The sequence below is a fragment of the Mercenaria mercenaria genome, chromosome 11 (assembly GCF_021730395.1).
Source record: "Mercenaria mercenaria strain notata chromosome 11, MADL_Memer_1, whole genome shotgun sequence".
NCBI classification, from domain to species: domain Eukaryota; kingdom Metazoa; phylum Mollusca; class Bivalvia; order Venerida; family Veneridae; genus Mercenaria; species Mercenaria mercenaria.
The window spans coordinates 56,056,831-56,069,494 of NC_069371.1; the positions used below are offsets into that span (position 1 = coordinate 56,056,831).

The 12,664-nt window shown below is 35.4% G+C and overlaps 1 protein-coding gene across 1 annotated transcript in view; it reads left to right on the top strand.

Annotated features, from left to right (window-relative positions):
* The window catches only part of LOC123532095 (PDF receptor-like), a 137,141-nt gene that overhangs the window by 106,508 nt on the left and 17,969 nt on the right, over nucleotides 1-12,664 (top strand). Inside the window, exons 5-7 of the mRNA XM_045313453.2 lie at nucleotides 2,989-3,154; nucleotides 8,164-8,320; nucleotides 12,036-12,096. Of these exons, the coding sequence (XP_045169388.1) occupies nucleotides 2,989-3,154; nucleotides 8,164-8,320; nucleotides 12,036-12,096 (384 nt within the window). The remainder of the gene's footprint in view (nucleotides 1-2,988; nucleotides 3,155-8,163; nucleotides 8,321-12,035; nucleotides 12,097-12,664) is intronic.

Below are 12,664 nucleotides of genomic sequence, written 5' to 3' on the forward strand. Positions count from 1 at the left end.
GTAGACCATGGGTTGGATGTTTTTACAATATATGTCATCGAAAAAAAAGACACCTGTCTGATTGTACGGATGGTTGAAAATATTTCTAACCATATGTAGAATGGCTCTTCAACGGCTAAACTCTAAGTTTGCATAATCATCTTTGTCGGGTAAAATTATCAAAAACTTTGAAATGATGATATCAGTTTTTGTATCCAGCATTAGAAGAGGCAAGAAGATCATTTAGTGTTACTAAGAGGTCATGATAAGAGTTGATAATTGTATTACCTTTTTGAAGATGGTTTAGAATGTGTCAAATGATGCTACATATACAATATTGATATAAGGGCAAAATGCAGATAGTGTTTGCGAGACGTTTGTGTAAATTCAACCACTATGTAAAGCACCATTAGTTATAGCTGAGGACACATTCTAGAGTTTGTGATATTACATTTTTGGTATTATCAAACCCATGACCTTTGAAGGGTATATTATATACGTAACTAAATTATTCTAATAAGATGTCAGCTGTTTCTTCGCATCATTAACAAACATACCAATTTTCTTTTTAAGTACAGTTCTATAAACGTTATCCTTCCTTTCAGATTTGACGAATCCTAAAGTAGGTTTGATGATTTTAATTTAATTTTCAGACACTTCGTATTTCATTTAAGCCTTCTTAATTTCTTCTCTACACAATTCAAGTTAATATTCAGATTATTCCTTTGTAGTTTTATTTACGCCTTGTTTATTCTTCTTTGTAATGTTTATCAATTCAAGCAGTTTATTCAGCTACAGCAGGATATGTCGTCACACATGTAAAGACACACCCGCCTATTTCTGTGAAGAATGTAGTTGTCTGGAAATACTTTGACAGACTTTATCGCATGTCTGGAAGATTGTTTACCAGGTTTTACCCCTTTCAGCTATGACTCGGTACCATATACAGTGTCTGATTTGACGAAGTCGAATACCCCTTTCAGCTATGACTCGGTACCACATACAGTGTCTGGTTTGACGAAGTCGAATACCCCTTTCAGCTATGACTCGGTACCACTTTCAGTGTCTGGTTTGACGAAGTCGAATACCCCTTTCAGCTATGACTCGGTACCACATACAGTGTCTGGTTTGACGAAGTCGAATACCCCTTTCAGCTATGACTTGGTACCACTTTCAGTGTCTGATTTGACGAAGTCGATTGCACCTTTCAGCTATGACTCAGTACCACATACAGTGGTTTGACGAAGTCGATTGCACCTTTCAGCTATGACTCGGTACCACATACAGTGTCTGGTTTGACGAAGTCGAATGCACCTTTCAGCTATGACTCGGTACCATATATAGTGTCGGGTTTGACGAAGTCGAATGCACTAATAACTTCTAGTTGTTGCTTCCTAACACTACAACTGTTCCCAGTTAAAAATCTAAACTTTGGTTTCTTTAGAAGAGTGGTTTTACTGTTTCCTGATTTAGTTTATGAACAACTTGAGAAGTTGCTAGTGATTGATGGAGTGGCTGTTCCCAGCAAATTGCCTCTATTTTTTGGACTGCTGGTATGAAGAAGGCCGATTGGTGGACAAAATCGATGTATCAGTAGTTATATCCTTAATAATAAAAGAGCAAAACATACTAGAACAATAGTAAACCACATTTGAACCTATAATTTGTAATTGCAATGTCCACACTTATTGCAACACATGCCGAATTGCAGCCTGGTTATCGGTAAATACATTACAGGAGCTTGGGTTTACCTGCTTATCCGCCAGAATGACTTAATTGATGACTGGTATTGCACGCGTTTTGCTAAGTTCGTATTCACTGAGAATATTCATAGAGTTTATTCTACCGGCTTGCAAAAATGTTTTTAAAAAATGCATTAACAATGGTAGCATTCGTGTCTCTACAATAACTATCATCTGTCTCATTTTGCCAATGCTGAATACATGCAACATAAATATAAATGTTGCCGCCATTTCGGCTTTCTCGTGATCGTGGGAGGCTCTATCACACAGGAATAATATGCGCCAAGATAGAGCTATATATAGAACAAAAATAAGATAAACTTTTTAAGTTTAAACACAGCTAAAACAAGACATATCACGTCCACATATGTATAAATTACCCACCTCTCCCCACACACATCCTTCTTTATAATCCTCATTAAAACGCGCAGAATACCTAACAATGTTGGTGCTCATTTAAATTCCAAAGAAGCCACATAGAAAGTCAATTTACTTTCCATAAAGCCTAATATTAAAGACTAAAGTCAAAGGGTACAGCATATAGTTTAGCAAACCCACGTTACCAAATCCCAAACAAAGTTCGACTTTTTCATATCTTATGCCATAAAGATGGAAAAGAACGGCGGCCATTTTGAATCCTAGGTGATCGCCAAGAAAGTAGTCAGTTTGAAAATAGAACCAGTATTTTTCGTAAACCAGAAAGTCTAGCGAACAAAATATGACAACAGTTTAAAAGTACAGATTGAAATAGCAAAGCCACTTTTTGGCCACTCAAAACATACTAGCTAACCATACGACATTCAAAATGACTTTATTTTAAACATTGATAAACGATGTGTTGTTAATTTAGAACAAAATTAACTTGTCATTGTTTTTATAAAACAAACTCGTTTTCTGTCACTGTGATAGACGATGACCTTTGAAAAACATTCAATATTAGAAGTCGTAAATTATTTAATGCAATCATTCATTAATTCTGCCTTTATATTTCTTGTTCTATACAGATATATATCAACACGGAAATGTCGCAGTCGAACAACTGACAACTGCGTAATTTGTTTTGCATCTCTTTGAAAATATAGAAGTAGCAGATGCTGCTCGTGTCATCTGCTAGGTATTTTAAATTGTTCTAGTTTGACATTATCATCTTTTGATTTATAAATGCATATGAATGATATAAAGAAGAACATGCAGTTAGATGAAAGATAGCATTTCCATCGAGAGTCTTTTATAAAATTGAAACTATCATCTAAATATGTCATTTCAGAAGTCTCCGCTGCCATCGAACACGCATACATCGAAATTTATTTCTTGCCATCATCGTTCAAGTTTTCATCCGTCTTATTGTTTATGTTGATCAGTTTGTTGCTCGAATACAAGGTGGGGAAATTGCTGGTACCTCAACTGGAATGAGTGGTGCTATATATGACACAGTAAGTGTAGTTCGACAAAAACATATTGAAAGCTTGGTTAGTTCACGTGTATTAATGTTTAATATAGATGAAATTGCAAGCTGGTTCTCGTAGAGAAAAATCACGTATAAAAATACCCTTATACAGCAAAACTGCGCAAAAAAATATGTATCAAATACCTTGATGATTCTTCTTTTTAGCTCAACTGAGCCAAAGGCTCATGGTGAGCTTTTGTGACCGCTCAATGTCCGTTGAGTGTCGTGTGGCCGTCAACATATTCTAAAAAAATCTTCTTCTTGAAAACTACTAGGCAGAATTACACCAAACTTTACAGGAATGATTCTTGGGTGCCCCCCTTTCAAAATTGTTAAATTCCATGCAGAACTCTGGTTGCCATGACAACTGAAAGGAATTTTTTTTAAATCTTCTTGTCCAAAACTACAGGGCCTAGGGATTTGATATCTGGTATGTAGCATCATCAAGTGGTCCTCTACCAAGATTGTTCAAATTATCCCCCTTGGGTCAAATATGGCCCCGCCCCGGGGGTCACATGTTTTATATAGATTTATATAGGGAAAACTTTGAAAATCTTCTTGTACAAAAGCATACGGTCTATGGCTTTGATATTTGGTATGTAGCATCATGTAGCATCATGTAGTGGTCCTCTACCAAGATTGTTCAAATTATTCCCCTAGGATCAAATGTGGCCCCGCCCCGGGGTTCCGAATTTTCTACATAGACTTATATAGGAAAAAAAGTTTTAAAATCTTTTTATCTGAAACCACAAGACATAGGCCTTTGATATTTGGTTTGTTGCATTGTCTTATGGTCCTCAACCAAAATTGTTCAAATTGTATCCCTGGGGTAAAAAGAGGCCCTGCCCTGGGGGTCCCAAATTTTATATAGACTTATATAGGAAAAAACTTTTAAAATCGTCTTATCTGAAACCACAAGACCTAGGCTTTTGATATTTGGTATGATGCCTAGTAGTCCTCTATCAAAATTGTTAAAATTATGCCCCTGGGCTTAAAGAGGCCCCGCCCCGGGGTCATTTAGTTATTACATGAGTTATATAGGAAAAAATACTTAAAAAATTATCTGATCCCATTTCCAAAACTGTTTGATTATAATTACCTGTTGACCCCAAGTAATATGATGTCACTTGACTGTGACCTTGACCTGCTGACCTACTTTCTTCTTTTTTAGCTCAGGCGAGTTTTTGTGATCGCTCGATGTCCGGCGTCCGTCGTCTGTCTGTCTGTCTGTCAACATTTAGCTTGTGTATGCGATAGAGGCTATATTTTTCAATTGATCTTCATGAATTTTAGTCAGAATGATTGCCTTGATGAAGTCTAGGCTGAGTTTGGATATGGATCATCTGGGATCAAAAACTAGGTCACTAGGACAAATCAAAGAAAAACCTTGTGGATGCGATAGAGGCTGTATTTTGCAATTAATCTTCATGAATATAGGTCAGAATGATTGTCTTGACAAAATCTAGGCTGAGTTTGAAAATGGATTATCTGAGGTTAAAAAGTAGGTCACTAGGTCAAATCAAAGAAAAACTTTGTGTATGCATTAGAGGCTATATCTTTTCAATTGATCTTCCTGAAATTTGGTCAGAATGATTGCTTTGATGAAATCTAGATCGATTTTGAATATGGGTCATCTGGGGTCAAAAAGTAGGTCACTAGGTCAAATCAAAGGAAAACCTTGTGGATGCGATAGAGGCTGTATTTTTCAATTGATCTTCATGAAATTTGGTCAGAATGATAACCTTGATAAAATCTAGATAAGGTTCGAATATGGGTCATTTGGGGTCTAAAAGTAGGTCACTAGGTCAAATCAAAGGAAAACCTTGTGTATGCGATAGAGGCTGTACTTTTCAATTGATCTTCATGAATTTTGGTCAGAATGATTGCCTTGATGCAGTCTAGGTCAAATTTAAATATGGGTTATCTGGGATCAAAAAATAGGTCACTAGGTCAAATCAAAGGAAAACCTTGTGTATGCGATAGAGGCTGTATTTTCAATTGATCTTCATGAAATTTGATCAGAATGATAGCCTTGATGAAATCTAGGTCAAGTTCGAATATGGGTTATCTGGGGTTAAAAACTAGGTCACTAGGTCAAATCAAAGAAAATACTTGTTTATACTGAAGATTCTTGCTCCAATTTTAATGATAATTGGTCAGAATATTTTTTTCCATGAAATCACTAGGTCAAACATGTTTACACTGTTATGGTGTGTTATGGTGTGTTTCTCACGTGAGTGACCTAGGGCCATCTTGGCCCTATTGTTTAAGATACAGCCTTGAAATTTGAATGATATGTACAGTTTTGCACACCAATCTTAAAACTGGTTTTCAGTGACCATGAATATGACCTACTGACCTACTTTCTTGTATTTTAAGCTTTAGCAAAGAAATTTGTTCAAGCAAGCAACTTAACTCACGTGAGTGATATATCATCATGGCCCTCTTGTTTCCATATAGAATATTATCGGTTAATAAAATGTTATGTTACGTTACGAAAAAAAATGTATGAGCCGTACCATGAGAAAACCAACATCCGCGCAGTCTGGTCAGAATCTATGCTGTTAGCTTTCAAAGCCTATTGCAATTAGAGAAACCGTTCGCGAACAACATGGATCCTGACCAGAAACAATATGTTCTTTCGGGGTGCCTGTCCATGCCTGAATTAATACTTGGAGAGAGATTTTGGTTCTTACATCATCAAATTTTGATTAGGACCAAACAACAACAAAAAAATGTCTCGACCTGCGGTTGAAGTAGAACCTCCTCTTGATTTGTGCGAAGATTTTTAAATACATTCACTATTTATTATGGAGTGTTAACTGATAATTGATCACAATAACTATGAACAATTTAATAATGTAAAAGGGAAAATTTTTGTAACGTTGGTTCCAACATCTGTACCTTATATATACAAAAAAATGGCGTGAAATTGTTGATAAAGTCAAACGGGTCTGTAAAGACGTTGACATTTTTGACATCTGATATTTGTAGTAGAACTAGAATAGAAAATAGTGACGTTTGTAAATAAGTTTTATAAAAGCGGACTTTATTTGAAGGTGATCTTTAGCATAGATTCGATTGTTTTGCGTCGTTTTTTACTCTCCTAATGAACTCATGTGGCAATGGAAAAACACTGTTTCCGACTCCCGTCAGGCAGACGAGAGTATCTTGCATGTCATTAGTTAAAGTCGTTCTACTGGAATTAGTCTAGATAGGTAGGGCTTTAATATATAAAATAAGTGTAATTTACGTAGTCATATATCAGTATTGGAGATATATTTGAGACGCGGTAATATGAAAATAACAGCACGATATAAGTGGATAAATTTTTGTCATACATAAATAACGTACAAATTATGCAAACGGTATTGTAAAACGTATGTATTATTCAAATAGAAAAATGTAAATAACATCAGCTGTACTGTATTCATGTTAAAGCAGTATGACTATTACAATTAAGTATTTGTACTTTTGGAGCAAAGTCACTAAATGGATAATTATGGTTAAATATGCATCATAAATGTTTTTATGGGAAAAACGTACTCAAAGTTTCTTTTAAGAAAGGATCAAAGACAACGTCATCTTGAAGGCAATCCTGTATTGGTAAGTCTAAACAAAGGCGTATGCCCGATACACGAGTTTTACGTGTAAAATATCGCAGACAAGTAACAGCTTAGTGAATCAATATTTGCCGCCTTTATAGCCAACATTGTTTTCATTATAATCAACATTGCAACGTAACCAACATTGCCATGAAACCATCATTGTCATTGTAACTAACATTTCCATGTAACAAACATTGCAACATATTAATATTGTTATGTAACCAATATTGCCCAGTAACCAACATTACTATATAACCAAACATTGTTATTGTAATCCCTGTGTGTATTGCCATGTAACCCACATGGTCATACAACCAATATGTTATATATCCGACATTGCCATGTAACCAGTATGGTCACTGTAAGAAACATTGCCTGCCATTTAAAACTAGCATTTCCATCGTTACTAACATTTCTGTGTTACCAAAATTGCCATTTTAACCAACGTTTCTATGTAACCAACATTTTAAGGTACCAAACATTGCCATGTAATCAGCATTGCCATTTTAACTAACATTGGTAACCAACAAAATTATATAACCAAAATTATCATTTTAACCAACAGTGTCCTTGTAACCAAATTTCGCCGCGCAAGCAACGTTACAACGTAACCCGTGTGTGATCCCATAAAAATCAATTGTCGTGTGGCGCTGTAAAATGACTCCTTGTTCATGGATTCAGTGATATTATATTTTCTGGTCCTTTGAGTTCATGGAGTCCATTCAATTGTACCATAATAGAACTCCTCTTAAATCGGTTCTAAAGTAGGCGTAAAAAATGTACCATAATAGAACTCCTCTTAAACCGGTTCTATAGTAGGCGTAAAAATGTACCATAATAGAACTCCTCTTAAATCGGTTCTATAGTAGGCGTAAAAAATGTTGGGCATTACATTATTACTCACGCAAACTTGTAAAATCTGAGTCTGCTTTTTTTTGCAAATTTTATTTTCATCACAATAGCAGTCTTTAAGAGCCGTGTGGCGGCTGTAAAAAGTCTTCCCGTACTTGGATCCATATTCAATATCCAGCAAAATCTCCACAGAAATAACAGAGTTATTCTGGTAAGATTTAAGATTCAAGGGCAAAGAAAAAACGTCTGCCCCATACTATCATCTATTCTTCAAAAGGATCTTCTTTCAGATGTTTGCACTGTTTTAGAGATACTAGTACAAGTTTACCCATAATTCCGGAAGGAGCATGCGTAGTCACAGTTGCATTGTATTATAACTGTTGCGTGCTGCCTTTTCATTTTTAATTTTCAAGTGTTTATCTCTATAAAAACTTACGTCTTACAACTGGTTAGATATGACGTCATTCCCAGGTAAATAAATGAAACAGAATATATCTAATATTGACTTACACTTCGAAAAACGATATTTTTTCAGCCTGTTCTATGTGAAGTGTTGCACGCATTATTAGAATATACAAAGACAGTGCAGTTTATGTGGATGTTGATTGAGGGCATGTACTTGCACAACCAAATTGCAGTTTCTGTCTTCTCAAAGAAACCTAACTATCAGATATTTTATGCAATGGGATGGGGTAAGTATTCGTGAATGATTTTTTTTTGGAGTTAAGATAAGGCGACGATGATAGAATAATATTTGTCTAATATGTCTCTTTGTCGAAGTGACATTAGTTCCTGGCTCTGGTATTCACAAAAAACATAAAGTAAAGTATGGTGGCAGTTGCGAGTTTGGTTTCTGGTTCTAAGATTCACAGTTACACTGTTTTACAGTGTGTTCAACGGCTTATCAATATAAACCTACAGTGTATCATGGTTTGATGCAATTCCCATCAATTCTAGTTTTGCCGTTATCAATATACTCTTAAAACGCCCCCATATCACTGTATGGTAACTACAACGGTAGCCGTGTGTTTGGATTTGTCCAATATGGCCGCTCAAAGCAAAACACAGTGGAACATCATGTAAGTTCTTAAAAATATTTACTACGTCTTCTTACGTTTCGTTACCAAGCTCTGTTCAGTAACCATTGTAATGTCCAGATAAGTAATTACGAGACTGACATGGCAATCGGAATCGTATTTAGCATAAACATATCTTGTAAACTAATGGAAATTGTTCAGTATCGCGTCAGATGTTCCAAAATTTCATTTTATTATCTATAAAATCGAAATATTTGGACTAAATGGGTGTAAATATACTTTACGATAATCTCTAGTATGCACAAACTGTGATATTTACAAAGCACCTAAAATTCAAAATGACACAAAACGTATAGTGTCGTGAAAATATTAATGTAACGGTTTGGATAACAAGTGCACACCGGTTTGGATGACTTAATCTGCTTGGATGTTTGCGGTTTGAACTAACACATTTAACTGCTAATTCTAAAATAATGTTTGTTTCTAAGTAGTGTTTTCACATTTTACAATGGTACATGTTCAAATATGTCTTCCGGCAAAGCAAGCATGGCCTTCAAGCATTTATTTCATACTATTATAAATGTATATGCTTATAAAATAGGGATGTATAATTCAAAGAAATACACTCATATGTTGATATGCTAATTTTTCTAGTGTATTTAATCAAACTGATGTTACTAAGAATTTTTGAAATGAGTATACACATATACTTGCTGATGACTAGCAAAAAAATGTGTTAAAACAGAGCAAGTGATTAATGCATGCTGAAGATTGTTTCAATTCGCTACACTTTGACACACACCTCACAAGTAATATTTGCTTTAGCACTTGCCCAAAATGAACATCCTCGTGAAGGGCATAACTCTATGATCTGCCGAAAATATATTAATCGATAGGTTTAATATATAGTGTTTGCTATACAGGGCTAATGCCTTATCACCTCTCAGTGTGTGCTAACAGGTTTATACCCCAGTGGTGGTTTTGCTAATGACAGTTCCAAGGCGACGTTTATTTGTGTCTTTCTTCTACGTTACATATACGTTATAGTATGTATATTTTGAGTATAGTTTAGTAATGTATACATCGATGCATACACTGCTGTAGGCTTTCGTGTTTTTCCTGTTGGATATGTTTCCCTTTTTATAATTTCTTTTCTCAAGCGAAGCAATGAAAACACTTTTGGGAGAAGAATGGCTACGAAAAGCAATGGTCAGCACTATTGATCTTTGTAGGAAATGCAAACGCACAGGCCTAGTGCTACGTAAGATACCAGTGCAAGAGTACATTAAATTGTTAATTATGCATGATAGTGTGTTCATTTGTAGGGCCCGATAAAAAAGCTGTGTTTCCTGTTAGAGCTTTTTAAACGGAAATGTTTTACTTGCTTGATTACTGATATACTGACGTCTGTTCTAATTTCACGACTGTTTATATACATTTCGATGAAAAACCTCAAATATCAAGTTTGAATAGGGGGCAATAAAGGTCGACTATTCAAATGCCATGTCACTAAAGAAAGCTAACTGAATGAATCAGTGATATAAACAAGTACCAAACTGCAAAGCATTTTGTAAGACGTGTGTTTTAGTCATAGAAATTTCCCCACTTCTGATGCTAAATAAGATACCTGCTTACATACATGAACTTGACCATAACTTGCTAAGTCAAGTAAAAATAGAGGCATAATTTCTTTGAAAGAACAGAAGAATCTTGGCGCCTGTGCACTGCATGTCGGATAAACGGAGTGAACAAGTGTTCTGGGGCTGTGTTTTTGGTGCTCTGTGCTTCCGAGAAATCTACCCTTACCTATTATCTTTTGTAGTTTCATTTCATTCTTAAAAGTGATACATGTATGTGAGCCACCTACTTACACACCAAAGCTACAACAGTATTTGTTAGTTCAAGGAAGCGACATAACTCTGCAGTGAAGTTTTAAGCTACCTATCAGGATATCTAGTGATTCATTTTAAAAATGTTGTCGGATATAAATTCGTTATTATACGTAAAGCATTTTTATGCACAGGTAACAAAAATGTATACAGTAGGTACAGTGTTAATTTCGAATCGTTTATACAGAGTTTTTCCTTTAGTTTAGATATTTAGTTTTATGACCTTCGGTTTATTTCTTTCCCTAGATTTTTTTGCAGTCTACACAAAAGGTTACCTGTGATATCCCAGAAATAAATGAAGGAGATAGATGTGGTTGTTTCTGGTTTTATCAACCTTGATACCGATTTTTCGTGCAGGAATTTGAATTAAGGTACTGTCCAAACCGGTGCATATACTAAATCCAAACCGTTAACTGTTTTTCAATCACTTGTATCCAAACCGTTACACAGCTGATACATGTGATTGACTTACGATGGTATTTTGTCGTAAAATTACCATACTTTCAGCTTAGAGACAGATTTCAAGATATGTGAAAATGTTTCTTCTTTCTTCTTAACTGATTCATCTGATGATACAATTACAAGAGTTTTGATAACATCATTTAAAAGTTTCGTTTTCGCTTCTTGATTCCCATAATCTGCACGTTTTTATCACTTAGTAATTAAAACTGGAATGATCTTATCTTCTTATATCGAATAACTTGAAACTTAGATTGTAAACTGAAAACGTAATAAATCTTTATGTAAAATATGTGTTTATTTGTAGAAAATATCATATCTTACTTGATGTTTTTGACATTTTTTGCTCGGGAGAGGCCATATTGGACAGATCCAATCTGACTAAAGTACTTGATCTTCTAAACGAAGATCTGAGAACGACCCATTCACATTCGTCTTCTGTATATTTTGGATTTCCAATATTGCTATTTTTATTTTCGCAAATCTATTTTTGTTTGAACCAACCAGACAACTTGTTCGAATGTCAAAGAGTAAGAAAAATTTGCAGTTAATCCAGGGCTCGAACCCGGGACCTCTCATTTACAAAGCAAGTGCCCTACCGACTGAGCTAAACGGCTATCTGACATCTCTCAACATAAAAATTGTTGATATCAAAACCCACGGCTTTTAAAGCTTGCAGGATATTGTAAGGTAGCTTTTGATTGGCTAGCGGAAGGGTTGTCAGAACGAGGCCATGAATAGCTCGTTGTCAGATCCTATGCGTAGCGTAATAGGAGATGTACTTTAGTCAGATTGGGACAGATCCAAACACACGGCTTTCGGTGTAGTTACCATACAGTGCATACAGTGTATCTGGAAAATTTGATCAGGGAAGATCATTGAAAACAGAAATTATAGGACGTTACGTATTATGAAAACAGAATTGTCAAAGTTATGTGTTGGTCACCTTTATAATGTTTCTAACGTTTTGATATAGATGTATCTAATACATATTCAAACAGCTGCATTCTCGTTATTATCAGGTGCTCCTATACCGGTGACAGTTGCATGGTGTATTGTCATGGCGTGTTATCTAAAATCAAAGTAAGTGACACAATAACGACTGTAATCATATGACATGATTAAACAAAGCTTAAAAAATAATGCATTATTTATTTTTAGCTCACATGTCACAAAGTGACAAGGTGAGCTTTTGTGATCGTGCAGCGTCCGTCGTCCGTCCGTGCGTGCGTAAACTTTTGATTGTGACCATTCTAGAGGTCACATTTTTCATGAGATCTTTATGAAAGTTGGTCAGAATGTTCATCTTGATGATATCTAGGACAAGTTTTAAACTGGGTCACATGCGGTCCAAAACTAGGTCAGTAGGTCTAAAAATAGAAAAACATTGTGACCTCTCTAGAGGCCATACTTTTCAATGGATCTTCATGAAAGTTAGTCAGAATGTTCATCTTGATAATATCTAGGTCAAGTTCAACTGGGTCATGTACCGTCAAAAACTAGGTCAGTAGGTCAAATAATAATAAAACCTTGTGACCTCTCTAGTGGCCATATTTTCAAGGGATCTGTATGAAAGTTGATCTGAATGTTTATCTTGATGATATCTAGGTCAAGTTCGAAACTGGGTCAACTGCGGTCAAAAACTAGGTCA